The 20,917-nt window shown below is 42.0% G+C and overlaps 1 protein-coding gene across 3 annotated transcripts in view; it reads left to right on the top strand.

Moving 5' to 3' along the window:
• The window catches only part of MTX2 (metaxin 2), a 38,726-nt gene continuing 17,809 nt past the window's right edge, over positions 1 to 20,917 (top strand). Inside the window, exons 1-3 of one of the 3 annotated variants that reach the window (XM_028748787.2) lie at positions 1 to 219; positions 15,249 to 15,296; positions 16,408 to 16,454. In XM_028748787.2, the coding sequence (XP_028604620.2) occupies positions 180 to 219; positions 15,249 to 15,296; positions 16,408 to 16,454 (135 nt within the window). In that variant the 5' untranslated portion in view covers positions 1 to 179. Of the gene's footprint in view, positions 220 to 296; positions 318 to 15,248; positions 15,297 to 16,407; positions 16,455 to 20,917 lie in introns of those variants that run through there. The other 2 variants (XM_028748797.2, XM_077916708.1) reach the window with 2 other exon arrangements.

The following is a 20,917-nucleotide window of genomic DNA, read 5'->3' as shown; positions in this document are numbered from 1 at the left end:
CGCAGGGTTGTCGGCGCAGCCGCAGTGCTCCGGTGGGTGCCCTTAACCTTGCGCGGTTTGCGGCGCGGCCCGAGGATCCGGCGCACGGCGTGTGCGCGCGCGAGAAAGAGAGGAGAAACAGAAGGAGACGCTCGCGGGGGAGCTGTGCTCGCCTACCCGCCCGCCTCCCGCGTGGAAGCATGTCTCTGGTGGCGGAAGCTTTCGTTACGCAGATAGCAGGTGAGGAGGGGAAGAAACGGCCGTAGCGGGGGCCGGAGTGGAGCTGCAGGGGCCGTGGAGCAGCGCCTGGGAAAAATTGATTTTGAGCACGGATAGAGGTGCGTTGCGCGCCCTTCCAAAAAGGCGCCTTGACCTGGTGGAGTGGCTGGGCTGTGAAAGGCAAAGTGGACCCCCTGTTTTTCTTGGGGTCTTGCTTGCTCCCACCTGGTCGGGCTACTTCGAGGGATATTGCTTGAAAACCTGCCTGCCTCTCTAAAAAAGTAAATAAAGGAACCGTAGGGACTCCATAGGAAATCTTATAGGCCTTAAGAACAGTTTTGAGTTCTCATGGTTTGGTTGCCATAGCGTCAGCAAGAGCCTCTGCTTTGGCTACTTTTGGGCGTTCCCTGGAGTAAAGTCATTTCTGGAGTCCCAATTTGCGGCTAGGGTCTCCTGTGACAATGCTGGATTTACATACAGTATAAGCTAAACAAGCTATAGCTTAGGGCCCCACTCTCTTGGGGGACCAAATTTTTTTTAAAGGAGAAAACAACAACAACAACTGGGTGTACATTTCCAAAATATAATTAAAAACAAAATAAAACCTACATACAGCAACAGTGTTTTGTGTTGTGTAGGCTCCTATGATGTAAGTCATGGGCCCCGCCTGCTAGCCTGCTCCCTAAAATATCACTGGTTTGCTCATTTCTATATATAGGGTGCCTACATTCTGCATGGCCTGGTTGCATTGGCAACATGTGCAAATGACTTTAGATACCTATTAGGTCCATAAATTACCATATAGCATATATTCAACACAAAAAAACAGTGACAATTTGTTGTTGACAAAGGACAGCTGGACATATAAAGGGCCCCATTACCTTCAGTAGCTTAGGGCCTCATTGAACCTAAATCCGGCCCTGCCTGTGGCTTTTGGGACTAGGAGTGCTAAAGCCCAGTTTAGGCTGATTTGCCAGGTGTGGGATAGCCTGGCCACAGTGACCTCACGTCTGGACTACATAGTCTGCTGTATGTGGGACTGCCCTTGAAGACAATCAGGAGGCTGCGGCTAGTGTGGAATGTGGCTGCTAGGCTGGTGAGCTCTGGTAGCCCGGTGGGGCCATCTGTTACCAGTCCTGAAAGCCCAGCACTTTTTGCCAGTGAGCTACTGGGCCCAATTCAGTACTGGAATACAAAGCCCTAAATGACTTAGGGCCCAGGTACCTAAAATAACACCTTTCCCATCTTGAACTACGATCGGCAGGTGAGATCTTGCTTGTGCTGTTGCCACTTTTATCAGCCTGTGACAGGGCCTTTTCAGGGGTAGCTTCCTGTTTGTGGAATGCCCCCCCTGGTAAGGTACATCTGCCTCCTTCATTTCTGGCTTTCAGGAGGAATCTAAAAAACGTTTCTTGTTTACCCATGTGTTTGATGGCTGAAAGGCACTGTTCTTGGCAACCTTGAAATCATTGGTTGATAAAGTGTTTTTAAAATGCTTTTAATAATGTTTTTGGTCTTGGTGTGTTTTCTGCCCTGGGCTTTTTTGGGAGGAAGGGTGGAATATATTGTAAGTTGAATGAATGAATGAATGAATGAATCCAAAAAGCTGGAACAAATGGCCTGCCGAAAACTTTTTTATTGCACCAGGCCTACACAGGCAGTTAAGAAAGCACATTACCACAATGGTTAACTGATGTCTGTTTTTAACTTTTTTATATGCTTTTCATTGTATGTTTTAATTATTTGTTCCTGAAAATCCAACAAAGGGAAATTTTGCCAGGCCAAACCTGTCCTCCAAGCTAACTAGCAAATACTGCTCCAGCAGCTGATGATTTAGGGTTTATGTCCTGATCTTCTGTAATATGTACCCAGAGCAACTATAAAAAAAGAATATTCAAGAATAAAAAATTTTGTATGTGAATTTATGTACATAGCCAGATATTATTGTTTTGATAATGTTACGCTTAAATCCAGTTTCGTTATTTTTTGTAAAAAAGGAACCTAGACAGAAAATACACCAATGATATGTTATCCAAATCTCAGTTAATCATCAAGTATGTCGTGTTCTTGAATCTGGATATAATTCACATTTTTTCCCCATTTGAACTGTCTAAATCCTTCACCAAGTGTTTGTCAGTAGAGGCATCATAGTTGACTACAGCATGTTGCTTGTTCACACTATGTGACTGCTGCATCAGCTCACAGCCACCTTTGCCAACAAAAATAATCTCTTGCGGCAGCCTATGACAGGTGTCTCTACCTCTCACCCAAAACCAGGATATTAATCTCATTTTCTGCTTAGTTGATAAATCCTCATAAGGCTCAGTCTTTCATATTCTGCACAGTGAGGATGTGAAGAGCAGCAAGTCCCATTGAGTTCAGTGGAACTTTACTCCCAAGTGTAAGATTGCAGTTTGCTGTTTGGAAAATAAGGCTTCTTTACTCCCCTGAATTTGTGAAGAACATTATTTTGGGGTGTGTTGATATACTTCCATAGGATTACAGTTTTTAAAGTGGTATCCACACATGACTAGTTCACATATAACATGTGTGCATGATTTGTTACCATCTGAATATCTGGCATACTATATGAGACATCTCCTTTGAAAAGTGCTGAAGGAGCATCTCCACCCCCATTGTTCAGCCTGGATACTGAGATCCAGCTCCCGAGGGCCTTCTGGCGGTTCCCTCACTGCAAGACATGAAGCTACAAGGAACTAGGCAGAGGGCCTTCTCGGTAGTGGCAACCGCCCTGTGGAATGCCCTCCCACCAGATGTCAAGGAAATAAACACCTGACTTTTAGAAGACATCTGAAGGCAGCCCTGTTTAAGGAAGTTTTTAATGTTTGATGTTTTATCGTGTTTTTAATATTCTGTTGGGGAAACCTAGCCAAATGGGTGGGGTATAAATAATAATAATAATAATAATAATAATAATAATAATAATAATAATGGGTTATCACAATTTTCTTTTTAACCTAGGATTGCTAATTCAGTTTGTAAGTGTGAGCCAGTTTACTAGCTGTTAACAGGGCTGGCCAACTCATGAGGCAAGGTGAGGGGACTGCCTCAGGCAGCAGGAACCATAAGAGCAGCAGTTCCCAATGTATATTTTTATTCCGCCCTTATTCCTGATCTAGATTGTCACTCACCCCTTCTTCCCTGGTGGGGCTGGTTGTGCCATTTTGTGGTTTGCCTCAGGTGCAAAAATGTCTTGGGCTGGCTCTGGTTGTTAATACATTCATAATCGGCCAATAGTTCCCTGGATTAATAAGACTCATTAAATACTAGCAACCATGTACCTGGCTTTGCTCAATAATTTTAAGAATCCAAAAGTTCAGGGCAGTTTTGAAGGTTCAGTCCACCATCTCAGTTCAAAATGGCGTCCAACTGTATCCAAACATAGAAAATCTCCTGCTCCTTGAGGTTGGGTCTCCCAACTGCATACCATATAGTCGATTCCCTGTGAAATACATGGATAAATATTTAAATAGTTTGGTTAGTTTTGTAGTTTGCAATGTAGTGCAGTGATGTGAAGGGAACGTAATTGGGCCACTCAGGCCTCAGTGGTTGGCCAACCTGGTTGCTTTGGGTGGTGTTATATATGACATCAGTCCACTGGGAAATTATTGCCACAATGCTCAGGAAACTTCCTTGCCTTAGAATATATGAATGTTTCTGTTGAAATGTTTGTAAATTCTTTTCTAGTAAGGTACTCAACACAATGCAAGGCAGTTGCTTTGCTTAGAAGCTGATAAACATTTTGGTTACTTTGGAAATATCAGCAAAATAATAATCCTTAACTTTTGCTGCTGATACCTACTGTTAGGAGATTAAAATGGATCCCATCAAATCTACCGGAAGATCATCTCCTGGATTGTTACATAAATCTGCAAAATCCCGTTGCACTGCAAGGACATGTTCACCATACGGCTCGTCGTAATCTAGCGTTTCAGAAGTGAGTGGAATGAAAAATATAAGAGCCAATCTGTAATATTGGTTATAGATACACTGCTTCAAACTTTTGCTGAGCCATAAGGCTCTCTGGATGGACTTAGATAAGTCCCTTTTTCTTTGCTTGACCTTCCTCCAAAGGTTTTTTAAGATCATAGATTTGGAAGTGACCACGGGGGTTGTTTAGTCTAGTCCCCTGCAATGCAGGAACATTTCCCCCAACGTGGGGCTCAAACCCACAACCCTTAAATTGAGTGTCTCATGCTCTACTGACTGAGCTATCCTGGCGTAAGGTCTATTGTTGTGAGAATATAATGGGGATGGATGAGAAGAAACTTGTATACACTATGCTGTGCTCCTTTGAAGGAAAGGCAGGATACAAATGTAATAAAAGAATTGGATATCCAGAACTCCTTCACATATACTGATTGAACATCTGAAGGCAGCCTTGTTTAGGGAAGTTTTTAATATTTGATGAATTATTGTATTTTAATCTTTTGTTGGAAGCCACCCAAGGTGGCTGGGAAAACCCAGCCAGATGGGCAGGGTATGTATGTATGTATGTATGTATGTTTGTATGTATAAATAAATAAATAAATAAATACAATAGTTGATGTTAATGCATTCATCACTCTAACCCAATGGGGCTTTAGTGTTCATACAGATGTCACTCAGGAATAGAAATAAATGAGAATCTGAATAAGTACCTCTTAAAAGGATAATGAATTTATTTTCTGTTTCTCTGTTTTCTGTAATACCAGGTCCCTTATTTTGTATGCATGGTGGTGCAGTCATAATTGAGAAAGTTTTTATATTGGTAATAAAAATGAAATTTGATTGGCTAGTAATAGAAGGTCCTGTTCGTGAAAACAATCACTTTGTCATGCAGTTCCAATTAACTGAAACTGCTGTGGTGATATAGCAGCTATAAAACATTGATCTTCACTGCATGTGCATTAAAACTGCTCTAGGGTGATTATACTATATTTTAATTTTTTGAAATGTATTTAGGAGATTTTTCTTGGCCCAACACTGGGTCATGACTTCTGTCTGGATGTTGACTCCCCCCCCCCCCCTTCTTCTTTAATGGCCTTCATCCTCTCTGGAGAAAGTGTATACAGTCTCTCCCGGTCTTAATAGCTTTGCTTTTCATTCTTGTTCATCTGGACTCCTTTAAAAGCACAGAGAATGTTAGTTTTCTAAAACATTGCCCCCTCCACTTGGGAAGTTGCGTTTGTTTGAACATGCTGAGCAGAGTCTGTTGCTCTAATGCACTAATGATTAAATATAAAATGATGACCAAATCATTTATGAAGCGATAAGAGGCATTTCGCGATTATGTTGACTGGGTAATGAAGAAATCATTTGCTTGCGTTTCTTTCTGCAAAATCTTACGGGTTTTAGCTGCGGATCAGCACAACACTGCTTTCTCACACCAGGGAAGCAACGTATTTTCCTCTGCAATGTTATAAATGGTAATCGTATGCCTTTATTTCAGACTGGTTGTCACACAAGGCAGTGCCGAGTTCTGTTTTGTGGAGACGTCTAGTGTAACCTGTTCTCCCATAGACACGTGACGATTTATAGAGATTAATCGTATATGTATCACTCTCAGGATAAGAAAATGAATTTCCCATGCCACTTGGAAAGTGAACATCTTGGTTTTCAGATGGTATCAGACCTTAATCTTTCTTAAAGCAGCAAGTTTGCTGAAATATCAGCTCGATAGTGTTAGGCCAGAAAAAAACGGTTGCAGATGTGATAGATTGGTGGATGCAAAGAAGAGAGAATTTTCCTAAGCTCTCATTCGCTCTTTGTAAATTAAAAAGAAAATGAGGGGATTTTCTTTTCTGTGGTTGCTGCAGTGGGTGGGGAAGAGGGACATATTTATTTACCAAAGTTGAGAGATTTCCTTTCTAATCTTATACTGTGAGAAACGACTTAAAATGAAAACAAAAGCCAGACATTCACTGCATGCTGGCTGATCCCTTATATTTGCCAGACGTTCACCTTCCGAGCATCACAGAGTTGTTTAAAAATAAATCTCTTCCATGTAATTTTGATGTATGAGGTTGAACCCTGATTGCACTCATAATAAATATGTAGAATGCCACACAAAGTGCTTTTGTAGACAAAAAGCTACCTCTCTCCAATAAGGCTTCAAGTAACAAAGCAGACAGGATAACAAATGTGCCTACATTAAACTAAAAAAACACAGTATTAAATTGACATGTTGTACAATGTCTGCGACCAAAGTGTTGAGAAAATTTGGATATAAAAGGCAATCCCTCATATACACAGATACGTTGGGAACCTTTTCATTTAACCAGTTATGTAAGCTGCATTTCCAATGTTTATAATTTATATAACTTCTCCAGGGCTGAAATGGGTTTTCATTGATAAACCAATTCTTCAGATTCAGTAAAGACAGCCTACCTTGAACAAATCTTTGGCAAGTGTCTGTCACAAACCATACTCAAAATTTGAGAGTACCTCTGTGATGCACGCTTCAGTACATACCCATCATTTGGTGGAGGTTTGCTATTAACTGTCTATTAACAGTCTATTAACTGTACAATCCTATACATGCCTACACAGAACTAAATCCCATGGAGTTTAGTGGGGCTTCCTCTCTTGAAGTTTTGTAGGATTGTAACCCAAATAGGGCTGAGCAATATCTGGTTTTCCACATCATGATATATCACCAGCTAAACATTGTGATATACCAATATATCACACTGTCTGAAATAAGTATGGAACTATGTAGAGCTGAACAGTAGGGCTGGGCGATATATGTTTTTCAACATTGCGATATATCACCAGCTAAGCTTTGTGATATACTGATATACCATGATGTCTGAAATAAGGATAGAGCTATGTAGAGGCACTGGCTGGCTTCACAGTTTTTCCTGCATTGTGATTTTTGCATAGCGCGCGCACAAACACAAACACATATATGTTGCCAGGTCAAAAAATGAGAAACTGGTATCACAATAGAGACTTCAAACTGGTTTTGAATGATATATAGGCCAACCCTAACATGTGTCATGATTCATGATGTGTTAACAGGTTAAAAATTATGAAACCAATATCACAATATGGGCTTCAAACTGGTTTTGTGTGGTATATCGATATACCGCCCAGCCCAAAGCTTGAGTTGCAGAATGAGCAACAGCACAGCATAGGAAGGCAAGTAGAATTGCAAGCCGGATTATAGCCTATAGAGCCAGGGATCCGCCCTATATCTGTCCAAGAGGGCAACTGGCAGTATGCAGAGCACATCTTGAGCTGGGCCATAATATCAGATACCTGACAGCAGCATATAAGCAAGTACAGTCGTAGCTTGGATCCTGAACGCCTTGGTACTTGAACGTTTTGGCTCCTGAACGTTTTGGCTCCAAACCTGGAAGTGAAGTGTTCTGGTTTGTGAATGTTCTTTGCAACCCAAATGTCTGACAGGGCTTCCATGGCTTCCGATTGGCTGCAGGAGCTTCCTGCAGCCAATCAGAAGCCGTGCTTTGGTTTCTGACCATTTTGGAAGTCGAATGGACTTCCGAGGTACGACTGCACTCTGCTTTTGGAATTATGTTATCAGATGTATATTAACAAACTGGCACTTGGGTTTATGAGGAGAGAGAAAGAGCAAAGAAAACAAACTCATGCGAGCCAGTGGAATACTCTTAAGAATAATGGAACACTCATATTGTCGAGTAGGCGACCAGGTTGTAACCCGTTATTTTTTTTAAAGGCCATGTGTTGGACCTAGAATTCACTCCTGTCAGTGAGAGTGCCCCCAAGGGCAGTTGCATTCAGAGGATGCCCCTGCTAGTGGGATGGGAGGTTACTTTTTGCTAGTTTTTCCCTACCCCTGCAGCCCCCAGTGCCAGAGAGGGTTGAGTGACTTTCAGGCCTTTGGTGGCACTGGGGCTTGCAGTGGAGGGGGAACCTGCAAAAGTTGAATTGCCTCTGTCTGCTAGCTTGATTCCTTACCTGTTTCTAAAGCCTTCCCATTCTATCTGCAGAAGGTGAACTCTGGATCCTGTGCCATGTTTTTTCTTGTACAGTGGTACCTCGGGTTACAGATGCTTCAGGTTATAGGCACTTCAGGTTACAGACTCCGCTAATCCAGAAATAGTACCTCGGGTTAAGAACTTTGCTTCAGGATGAGAACAGAAATCGTGTGACAGCGGCAGCAGGAGGCCCCATTAGCTAAAGTGGTACCTCAGGTTAAGAACAGTTTCAGGTTAAGAACGGACCTCCAGGACGAATTAAATTCTTAACCCGAGGTACCACTGTACCATGATCCCAGTTGAGTTTTGGGCATGGGGTTTCATCCAGAGAACTGAGCAGGAGGGAAATTTCTGCTGCATCCGTTTGCAAATGCTTGCACGAGATCAACACTCTAATAGATAGGTTCTGTATTATGCTCTGCAAGCAGAAAAGCATTTTTGGATTTTGTTGAGTGAAAAATGTAAAAAAAAATCGTTTGTGAAAGATGTACTTCCATGAGCTTAAGTTCTCCTTTCTTATGTGGGAAGCTACCTTTGGATCCAAACTATAGATTTTAACTAGAATTTGTCATTGGGCTAGCAACTGATTTACTGTGCTATTCTCGGTAATTACTCAGAAGTAAAGTTCAGTGGCACTTACTCTCTCTAAGTGTGTATAGGATTGCAGCCTCAGTTGGGGCGAGGAAAGATGATAGATGTGTTCACCTACTTCTGAACCCAGGAATATTTTTCATTTTCAAAATAAAGTGTGTGTGGGGGGGGAGGGGATTGCTACATTTTTAAGAGCCTTTGAATCTCCATCTCAATGAACTTGTTTTCTTGACCCTTTCTGGCGAAAGGTCTGAGTACATCTTGAAATTGATCGTGCCTTCATATAGGTATTTACATTGGATGACGATGATGAGGCAGCTAATTCATAAAGGGATGTATTTGTGCATTCTTTATTGATCACTCCTAATGGATGAGAGTTCTTTTTAACTGTTGTTCCAAACTGACTGCAGGCTTATTGAAGTAATAAAGGCTAGTTTAAAATTATCAGCATTTTCATGTGCCTGTGAGGCAGTAGAAGTATGGTTTAAAATTAACTTTTCTATTTTTAAAGGATAGCAAACAGGTGGTAGATTTGCCTATACATCTTTCTAGGAAACAGGTCATTTTAAAAAAAAATCTCCTGCGGAATCCATAGCCTTCCAGACATTGTTGGACTCCAACCTCCAGCATTGCTAAATAAAAATAATTATTATCATTTATTTATTTCATAAAATTTACACACTGATTGATTGAAAAACCCTCACAGTTGTTGCAGATATGGCCATCTCTAATGGCCACAGGTGACAGCAGTTGTGGTCTAGGAAAATCTGAAGATGTTCCACAGGTTCCACATCTCTGCCAATGTAAGTCCTGCTGGTACAAGTTCCGCCTGCTGACCCAGCATGAACCCTGCTCAGTTGGGTTGTGAAAGTTATGCTGGGCAATCCCTGGCTGAGCCAGGATGAAGAAGTATTGTTGGTGTGGTCCAGGCTCACTGAGGACAGCCCAATATCCATCCATTCCAAACTTGCTCATCTTGACTGATTTTGGGTATGGGTTGTGCTGTAAGTCTTCCTAGCTGATGCTGAGCTACACAAGCATATTGGCAAGGGAGCTACAGCAATGACTTGCCTTGTCGAAAGGGTATGGGCGAACGTGATGCCAACGATCAATGCCAAGACGAAGGTTTACCAGGCTTGTGCGTTGAGCATGTTGCCCTAAGTGAGTTGTGGGCAACTTACAACCGCCAGGAGCGACACCTCAATGCCTTCCACGTGCACTGTGTCTGGATGATTTGGGGCATCATTGTTGTTGTTGTTTAGTCGTTTAGTCGTGTCCGACTCTTCGTGACCCCATGGACCAGAGCACGCCAGGCACCTCTGTCCTCCACTACCTCCCGCAGTTTGGTCAAACTCATGCTGGTAACCTCGAAAACACTATCCAACCATCTCGTCCTCTGTCGCCCCCTTCTCCTTGTGCCCTCCATCTTTCCCAGCATCAGTGTCTTCTCCAGGGAGTCTTCTCCTCTCATGAGGTGGCCAAAGTACTGGAGCCTCAGCTTCACGATCTGTCCTTCCAGTGAGCACTCAGGGCTGATTTCCTTACGAATGGATGCGTTTGATCTTCTTGCAGTCCATGGGACTCTCAAGAGTCTTCTCCAGCACCATAATTCAAAAGCATCAATTCTTCGGCGATCAGCCTTCTTTATGGACAAAGATGTGCTCTCCCAAGCTCACATTCCCACGATGTCCATGCTGGCTCGGTCATGTCCGCAGAATGGAAGATGGCAGGTTCCCCAAGGATGTGCTCTATGGGGAGTTGCCTTCAGGCACCAGGCCTGTTGGCAGACCAACCCGGCACTATGTCTACAGATGAGACATGGAGGCTGGCAACATCAGCCCTGCCATGTGGGAATTCCTTGCAGACAACTGCAATGCCTTGAGACAGACAATCTAAGTTGCGTTCCCATAGCAATGATCAGAGGAGGAACGACTGGTGGGAGGAGTGCAGAGAGTAGAAATGGCATGGTGCATCTGCAGCAGCACAACCAGATGCCTTCATCTGCCCCAGCTGCAACAAAACATGTCTCCCCTATATTGGTCTCTACAGCCACAGCAGGTGCTGTAACTCTCCAACGGTTTGATTTCACCCCCCAAACGTGCACTCCTCCATCATCTCCCGAGACAGATGGATGCCAACTCAGACTTCCTAGCTGTGGAGAAAGATCACACAGATCAGCCCATAAAGTTCTCCTCTCTCCTGTGAATAAGGCATTGATATATTTTACTAGCAAACGACTTCTTTTCTCTTAAGTCTTAACTTCTACTAGCTAGGATGGCCAGAGGTCAAACTTTTATGTGTTGTCCACCTTTGTGCCGCAAAGCAGGCAATCTGTACGGGCAAAATAACAAGAATATTGTGCTTGCATCAGGTATACACGTTTGGGAAAAATAGACATGTTTTGTGGTGGAAACAGGAAAAGGAAGGACCTTGGTGAAATGCTGCAAAGCTTACAGAGGTGCTGAGGTGTCTCTTTGGAGATCTACGTTCAATCTTTACATTTGTGAATAAAACCAAAATGCTCTAAGTCTCCAGTCTTCCAGATGAATCCATATCCAAGCCAGCACTACTCCTGAAGCTTCTCATTGCTTGGAGCAATGAGCATCATTGCAAGTCATTCTTGACGCTTCCCCCTTCAAACTAAAACCAGTTTTCTTTTCTTGAGTCATCAGCCATGTGCTTGGCTTTCACCCTTCCCCTCCCTTCCCCTGGCATTAGTGTGATTTAGGCGAGATGGGCAAATAACAGCTAAAGACCGAAAGAATCTAGTTGCTGAAGGATAAACTTGGTTTGACTTCATTATTAGACAAATGATAAGTTTGTGTGGACTTATTATAACATTAATCAACCTGATGGATTGGAAATATGACAGAACTGAAGCAGCGTGTAATATTAGTGCCTATTATTCTACAAATTATGCCTTCACCTATTGTTCGCAAGGCAAGAGTCATGCTGTATATTAAAAAATGTTGTGTGCACATTCTCCCCTCTCTTCTTAAGATACCTCCCACCTCTTCGCAGTTCTCATTGTTTTTCTTGCTCTCGCTAATTTGGAGGCTATTGCCTTAAATCCAAAGATCAGAAAAAGCATAAGTAATACTGGTGAGCTGCCCTTCGTTTAAAATGAATTGATTGCTTTTATTTGGGTTTATAGCCAACCCCCCATTCCAAAAGCTCTCAATGGGCAACAAAAGCTACCCCCTCCCAGAAGAAAAATAATAATGGAATTCGCTGAAGTTTCTCTATGCTTCTTCTGTTTAATCCTGACCCTCAGAGGCTATTCTAAAAACTGGTCATGAAAATCTTCTGAATGCATTAATACTTCCATCAGCTTTATGGACTGGCAACTCAATTATGCTATCTATTTGTATGGGTGGAATCTCGAGTGGTCCTTCCATAGACAAGAGACATAGTCCTTCAGTTCATGGTGAAAACAGGGATCCTGTAGAGGCTTCCCAAGGAAGGGGGAAGGAAAAGATTTCAGTTGATTTTCCCTTCCATGACTCCCACGCTGTTCAGAAGGATCCCCCAACCTCTCCTCTTTCAAGGGGCACAGGAATTGTTTATATTATTATTAACTGTACTTATTAAAAACAAGCTTCTAAAACTAATTTTTCCTGTTCAGTACTCCGTAGAAATCTTTATACAATACATTTGTGTTGCCTCTCTCATCTCCAGAATTTATTTCTCCAGGGTGCAAGCTTTGGTGTTAAAGTAATAAATGTTGTAACGAAAGAAAGTTTCGCTATAACACTTGGATATGATTAGGTTTTTTTCCAGGCGCATAGAGTTACAGATGTGTGTGAATGTATTTAATATTAAAGGTCAGGTTGCATTTGCGATACTAGATGCTTTACGGTCCCGTCCAACTTTTCTGAAAAGACAGGTTAGTATATTGCAAAAAGTGGAAGGGGCAAATAATTATACACTAGAGGGGTTTTGTTAGTATTCTGGTTTCTGGATCATGTAGAGAGTAATGTTTCTGACTGCAGCAAAAGCATTAGTTGTGGTGATTAAGTTGAGCCAATCATTTAAAGTTTATTTTATATATGAGATGATTTGTACCCTGTGTATCCAGCCAAGTGGTATCTAAAGCAGCTAAATTGAACAGTATCTTAATTTTTACTCATAGACAACGCATATGAATGCGGATTAGTTCAGTGTGCAATTCGGGCACTCAGGCCACCATGCCTTTTAACCACACACTGCAAAGTGTACGGCGGCTGGCAATGCTAGCATATCAGTACTGCTGATCAGTTGTTCAGTGATATGCATTCGTATGGTGCATGATGAATTGGTGAGACGCAAATTCTCAAGAGTAAAGACAATTTATACTCCCTTGTTTCCCCTTTTAATATAGCATAGCGAAGAAATGTTGTACGTAACTGCTTTTCACGGTGGGTTCTAAAAAGGCATCTTTCCCCACTCCCACAGTTTTCATTGGTTAAGTCATTTCAACATAATTTTATCTTTAAGTCGCCTTTCTGCACACACACACACACACACACACACACACAAACAATAAACAAATGAACGTGCTAAAAGTGGCTTACCAGAAAGAGAACAGCAACACATCTCAAAATCAACAATCGGAGGAGCAATTTCATCATAACAGGAATAATGAGACAGCAGCTTAATAGCAAATATATCAACAGTGTACATTACACATCCCGGCAACAGCAGAAACAACAAGGGAGCTTGACAGTTTTAGTTTGGTCCTGTAAACGCACCTCCCGTGATGTTCCTCCCACATATAAGGTATTTCATGTGAATCTTATCTTTATGAATGGCTCCATATGTGTTTAGCTTTCTGGACAACTTTTTAAAGTAAAGCTGGTTTAAAAAAACAACAACAAAGCAAAGCAAAACAAAGCACACACTAAACTTTTCTTCCACTCCCAAATTCTCAGTTGTTCTTCAAACATTATTCTCCTGCTGCTTCACTTGAAAGACGAGAGCTTGTTAAGAATATTTTGGCACCTTCTTCAGAAGGTGTACTCCCTTGCGCATGAATGCATCCTCCTTCAGCATATTCTTCTGTTTCTTTAACGCTTGATGGTGTTTCATTCAAAACTTAAGTGTGTATTTTGACGCTTCTTCTCCCCTTCATCCTTTTCTCAACCATGTCAATATCAATTTGATTAACTCTTCTAAAACATGTCATCTTCGGCAGTAACCTGTTTGCCATTTTATCTAGGCTTCGTCTTTATATTATCTGGGTTTTAATTTTGCAGCGCTAGTTTGCCAGGCCTTTTCCACTTCATTGAGGTCGAAACTGAATTTGGCTTAAATGCGCCTAACTTTTTGCAGGGTTGTTGTTGTTTTAAAATGCAAATGGCATCAGCTGGGTGGGGAGCTGGTAACTGACAGGGTCAGAGAAGGGTGGGATCTTAACCATTTTGTCCTGCTGGCATATTGGAAGTCAATCCCTCTTCTGAAGCTGTTTGTAGAAAGGAGAATAAAGGGGTTAGGGCAATTGGATGTAGATGGGCTTACCTCTAGTGGGAGGGTAGAGAAGCTCATGACCACATGTTGTCGTGATTGGTAGGTATTTTGTGGTTTTGCTATTTTATATTGTTTTGATTGATTTATTGTGTTTAACATACTTGTAATAGTCAGTATCCAGCTAAACAAGTGCAAGGATTTCTGCTTGCGAAAGGCAACTTTCCCTCTCCTCTTCCCTGCCCCACACCTTTCCAAATCTGCTCTGGATGATTGGGGGAATCCCCAAAAGTGGTTGAGGATAGGGAGGAGAAGTTCTGTGGTGCAGATGGAAACCCTTGTACTAACAAATCTATTTAGCTGGATACCACCCATTGTATTTTTCTTCTTCTGTTCACCGCTTTGGGGTACTTGGGCCCCCAAAGTGGTATATAAATATATTATAACAGTAATGTACTCTAATGGTTTGGCAGATGTGTGTCATATAATAGGCATGTTATGGTGGTTATACTGGAAAATGTTTGTTAAGGTGCAGATCTTGACTCCTCACCTGTCTAGGACAGGGTTTCCCAGACTTGGGTCTCCTGCTGTTTTTGGACTACAACTCCCATCATCCCTAGCTAGCAGGACCAGTGGTCAGGGGTGATGGGAATTGTAGTCCAAAAGCAGCTGGAGGCCCAAGTTTCGGAAACACTGGTCTAAGAGGCTTTTGGGGTATGAGGCAAGTGGCGGCTGATTTGTGTAGCAGTTTATAAAGTAAAGGGTGGCAGGGAACACTTTATAGATCTAAACCAGGCTTCCTCAACCTCGGCCCTCCAGATATTTTGGCCTACAACTCCCATGATCCCTAGCTAGCAGGACCAGTGGTCAGGGATGATGGGAATTGTAGTCTGAAAAAAACGTCTGGAGGGCCGAGGTTGAGGAAACCTGATCTAAACAGAGAGGGTTCTGGTATTTTTTTGTTTTTAATAATAAAAACCCCTAATGACTAATGCTCATTTTGGCTTTTTAAAATTCTGAATGAATCCAATTGTTTTCTTTCTCCTTCTGCAGCTGCAGAACCTTGGCCTCAGAATGCAGCATTGTATCAGCCGCTGAAAGGTGAGTACTTTATTTTTTGCACTTAACGGGGCGGGGTTTCATTAAATATGCAGCGATGTAATTAACTGGAGCCTGGCGGGTGCGAAGGGGTGGGTGGGTAAGTGGGGAGAAAGAACCTTGTTAAAACGAGCATCCTTTGTGGTGGTCGTCCGGCCATAGGTTTTTGCTAAACTTGTACCTGCCAATATAAGCCAGCTATTCATGGCCTTATAAGGTCCTTGGTTTATTATTGACTCATTATATTGGCTGCTGTAGGCAGTGTAAAATGATGTGGTTTGCAGGCCCAGTTGGCAGATTTACTGCGCCAATAGCTGAGGCAGCAGATTTTTGAAGTCTTGTGGTAAAGTGGGCTCCCGGTAAAAAGGAACTGTTAAAATGTATAGGCTAGGATGGTTCAGGCTCCCTTTAGCAGCTCTTCATATATCATCAGATCACATTATGGCCCCCATTTGGGGCTCAGCAGCCTGCTACAGTTGTCAGAAGACTGCAAAGTAATGAAGACTAATAGGTAGCAGCCCTAGTCTTCTAAGCATGGGATTTTTATTGCTGTGTACTTGTCATCTTTCTTTTGTGTGACAGACCTAGACACAGTGCGCAATATTAACTGCAAGCTGGTTTTTATATATATATATATATAGATTTCTGTATGCTTTTACTTTTTAGCAAGAGGAATTATGAAGTTGTTTGTTTTTATTTCTATTAGGAAATGAATAATTGCCCGTTTATTTTATTTTTTAAAAAGGAAAAGCCCAAGGCATGCGCACACACAAGAACTTTCTCTCTCTCTCTCTCTCTCTCTCTCTCTCTCTCTCACACACACACACACACACACACACACACACACTCAGACACACATGCATATCGGTTAGGGATTTAACTGTTGGGACCATACGATAAATTGCAGGGCAGAGCTAAAGGAAATATTTCTGAGACCACAGGCTTCCTAAAGCTACATTAATGTAATGGGGCATGTGATTCGTGTTAAATCAGTTTGTCTCCTTATGTTTGTACACCATTTATTTTTGCACCCCCAAATGATCTGCAATTATCCATTGGGGAAGGAGTCATTATTTCCAATAATTGTCCTGCACTTTATTTATTTATTTTACAGACGAACAAGTTTTGCTTTCTGATAATGCTGCTTGTCTTGCTGTTCAGGTAAAAGCATCGTTCTACTTTCCTACTTGGCACGTGTTAATGTATCCGAGAACAACTGGCCCCATCCACTGAACATTTCATTAATGCATGCCCTACTGAAATGAAAAGGACTTTTGCACCGTTGTGTTGTACAGTGTTACATATGCTTCAGGTTGCATATGCTTCAGGTTACAGACTCCGCTAACCCAGAAATAGTGCTTCAGGTTAAGAACTTTGCTTCAGGATGAGAATAGAAATTGTGCTCCGGTGGCGCGGCAGCAGCAGGAGGCCCCATTAGCTAAAGTGGTGCTTCAGGTTAAGAACGGACCTCCAGAAGTACTTAACCTGAGGTAGCACTGTATTGTGTTCCCGTTGGATGTACACAGGCAATGCTCTTTTCTCTCCGGAGGCGTAGCAAAAATGTGAAGCAAAATATTTTATCGCACTTCAGCTGCGTCTAGACAACGTGGTAAGCCACAAACCAGGGCTTACTGTGAAAGAGTAGCATGCCAATACATGCTTCCGAATTGTTCCCACCGTGATTGTGTAGCATGAGTAGAAATAACAAACCACAAGCCTTGGCGTTCCGTGAGGTCCGAACCAGCCCTTGTGGTTTGTTTCTCTCCAAGTGTGCTATGACCCGGAAGCCAAGAACAAACCTTGGATTCAGATTGTGGTTTCTTTGAAAAGAAATGTCACAATCACTGTGCATCGCATTAAGTCCTGGCTCATGGTTTGCTGCTTCCTCTTGCATTAGGGGAGGAACACGCTGATGGATGATTGGGTAGCATGAACTCAGATGCCATTCTGTCACGGCAAGCCATGGTTTAGGGCTCACCACGGCATCCAAACGGGACCGCTGTTCCCACCTTAGGCGTTGTCAGTGACATTTGGGCCAATGATCCATGACAAGACGTACTTTTTGAGAGAGGAGCAGCAGGACACAAGGTAGCAAGCGGCAATATTGTCCCTAACACAGGATGAGCTTATGTATTTTATCCAGAACTGTACGAGTACAGCATTAGATGTCTTGCAATCTGCACTGACTCAATGCAGGTCCATTGCTTTGGGGTGTGTGTGCAAGGAGATAAGTAGACAATAATATATCCATATACAGTGGTACCTCGGGTTAAGTACTTAATTCATTCCGGAGGTCCGTTCTTAACCTGAAACTCTTCTTAACTTGAAGCACCACTTTAGCTAATGAGGCCTCCTGCTGCTGCTGTGCCACCGGAGCACGATTTCTGTTCTCATCCTGAAGCAAAGTTCTTAACCCAAGGTACTATTTCTGGGTTAGCTGAGTCTGTAATCTGAAGTGTATGTAACCTGAAGCGTATGTAACCTGAAGCGTATGTAACCCGAGCTACCACTGTACACACACCCCTTCCATATCTGTAGGCTTCCCACTGATGTCATTTGTATATTTATCCTCTGCTATATTTTATAGCAAGTTCATGCTTTTGCAGTCAGAGGAGTATTTGTATACAAAATTAAACCTTTATACTCTGTAAAAGTTTATATGCAAGAACTAGCAGCCTCTGGTGCCTTATTCAGAATTAAAATTGGGTAGGATGCCCAGTTTTCCCATAAGCATTTGCTGAAGAAGTGGTTTGGATTAGCATTACATGCAAACTGAGCCAAAGTCGGAGTGAAAAATGATATTTTATGTACCATAGAGGGCAGATACAAACTTAATGCTACTTGGACTTGTACTACAGTCGTACCTTGGTTGCTGAACGTCTTGCGACTCGAACGTTTTGGCTCCCGAACGCCACAAACGCGGAAATGAGTGTTTGCGAATGTTCTTTGGAACTCGAATGTCCAATGCGGCTTTTGCAGCTTTCACGGCTTCCGATTGGCTGCAGGAGCTTCAATCAATTGGCTGCAGCCAATCGGAAGCCTCGCCTTGGCTTCCGAACATTTTGGAAGTTGAACGGACTTCCGGAACGGATTCCATTTGACTTCCGAGGTACCACTGTACTTGGAATTTGAAACAAACAGATGTGAACCACCCTGAAACCTCTGTGTATAGGGTGGTAAATTCAATAAATAATAATAATAATAGTAATGTCTTCGGAGCTGAACAGCGCTGTTAAAAAGGTGTTTCGTTTTCTCTTTTCTCATTTATAAATGGGGGGGGGGAGGGAACAGTGACGTAACTGTTTGCAGTGTTGAAAAAACAAAGTTCATAATCGTTTTGAAATGTTTCAATGTTCTGTATCAAAATGACACTCTTAAAACGTAAGCAAACTACGTGAAATGTAAAAAAGACAAAAACCGAGGGTGATAGCCAGCCTTAGTCATACTCAAGTGTAGACTTCATGAAGTCAATGGACTTGAAAGTCTATTTATTGATTTTAATAGGTCCACTCACTGGACATTGATCTAGGACAATTAAATAAGAACTAAGTGAGATTTACAGCACAATCCTATACATGACTACTCAGAAGTAAGTCCCACAGAGGCAGGAATCCTCGGCACATGTACTTGGGAATATGACCTACTGTGTCTGAACGGGAGTTACTTCTGAGTAAACATGTACAGGATTGTGCTTATCAGAAAGCATACAAAGATGTAAAGGTTTATTAAAAGTAATACATAACAATAAAGCCCAAAATGTAAAAAGTCACATTCAGAGAAATGTTTGGAAAAAAGCAAGAAATTTACATGTTAGTAAAACTATGCTGCAATCTTTTTAAAAAGTGTTTTTCAACTTTTAATTCAAAAAGGGGTGTTAGATGGGGGAAGTGAATAAAGTACATAAATAATACTAATTTTGATGGGTGACACTGATCACAAGCATCCCCAATTATGGGGCGCAATTGTCGTTAATAATATTGATTTCCACTAATGTGGAAAGTGCTGTTATTTTGATAAGCAAATATTAGTGTAATATATAATCATTTTAGCTAATCCTTGGATAAAGAAGTAGATTACACCATTAAAAGTTTTAAACCCTATATTATAGTTTTTGGAATACATATGTGTATATAGAGCAAGTGTTAATAATTACCTTCATCAGCATAATAATCTTTTTAAAAACAAGGTCCCCCCTCCCGAAGGAGTATATTGTTTTATTATTTCCATTTTGTTGTTCTACACATGTCACTTAGATGATAAATTAACCATAATATATTAAAAGAACTTCTTTATCTTCAATATTCTTTGGTCTGACAGCTGATAGTAGCCATGACTATAAATATGATTTCAACAGATATCTGATTTTAAACTTTATGGAACAATTTTCTTTGATGTAAGGGGATGGTATCTGTTTTAAGAATCTGTATTAAGAATACACTGCTGATTCCTTTTTTTAAAAAAAAACCATACTTATTTTTTCTAAATAATAATATTGCTCCAATCTGTTAAAGTTAGTTTACTAGCTATTTTTAAGCAATGACTAATGAAAATATCAGTCTGGTTATCTCTTTCTGATGTTCAGACTTGCATGTTGTGGTGGAGACAATGGTAATTATTGTTTACTGAATTTATATACCACCCTATATATCAGGGCGGTTAACAGAACAAAACATTCTTCTTACATCTTGGTTAGATTGATGTGAAACTTAGTTGCGGTAAAAAGGTAAAGGTAAAGGTTCAGTTGTGGCCAACTCTGGGGTTGCGACGCTCATCTCGCTTTATTGGCTGAGGGAGCCGGCATACAGCTTCCGGGTCATGTGGCCAGCATGACTAAGCCGCTTCTGGCGAACCAGAGCAGCACACGGAAACGCCGCTTACCTTCCCGCTGGAAGGTATTTATCTACTTGCACTTTGACGTGCTTTCAAACTGCTAGGTGGGCAGGAGCAGGGACTGAGCAACGGGAGCTCACCCGTTGCAGGGATTTGAACCGCTGGCCTTCTGATCGGCAAGTCCTAGGCTCTGTGGTTTAACCCACAGCGCCAACTGCGTACCATCCATAATGTGGAATGTGTTTCTTGTGGAGCTGCTTGATATATGGCCAGGCCATACAAAAATTGCCAGGTGCCAAGGCGCATTTCGCACCTGGCTATCAGCCACTTGTGATCAAGTTAAGATGCTTGGACACCGGAATGGCTCCTGATGTCTCCTGGGTATCCATGGATTCCCAGCAAGGAGGATCAGTTGTCAGGGATTCTGGGAGCTGCGGTCCAATAACATCTGGAGGCCACTGGTTGGGAAGGTCATCATTTACAACAAGAGCCCCCTTCGGACATTTGGAAGGAGGGAGTTTCTGAAAGTATTTAGGAAGAGGGTGGCAGGCTTTGTCTCCCCACCCCTGGACACGTTTTGTCATACATCTGCAAGGCACCTATACAGTGGTACCTCGGGTTACATACGCTTCAGGTTACATACGCTTCAGGTTACAGACTCTGCTAATCCAGAAATAGTACCTCGGGTTAAGAACTTTGCTTCAGGATGAGAACAGAAATCGTGCTCTGGCAGCACAGCAGCAGCGGTAGCAGGAGGCCCCATTAGCTAAAGTGGTGCTTCAGGTTAAGAACAG

This window comes from Podarcis muralis, chromosome 1 (assembly GCF_964188315.1).
Source record: "Podarcis muralis chromosome 1, rPodMur119.hap1.1, whole genome shotgun sequence".
Classification (NCBI taxonomy): domain Eukaryota; kingdom Metazoa; phylum Chordata; class Lepidosauria; order Squamata; family Lacertidae; genus Podarcis; species Podarcis muralis.
This window is presented reverse-complemented; position numbering and strand designations above follow the sequence as displayed.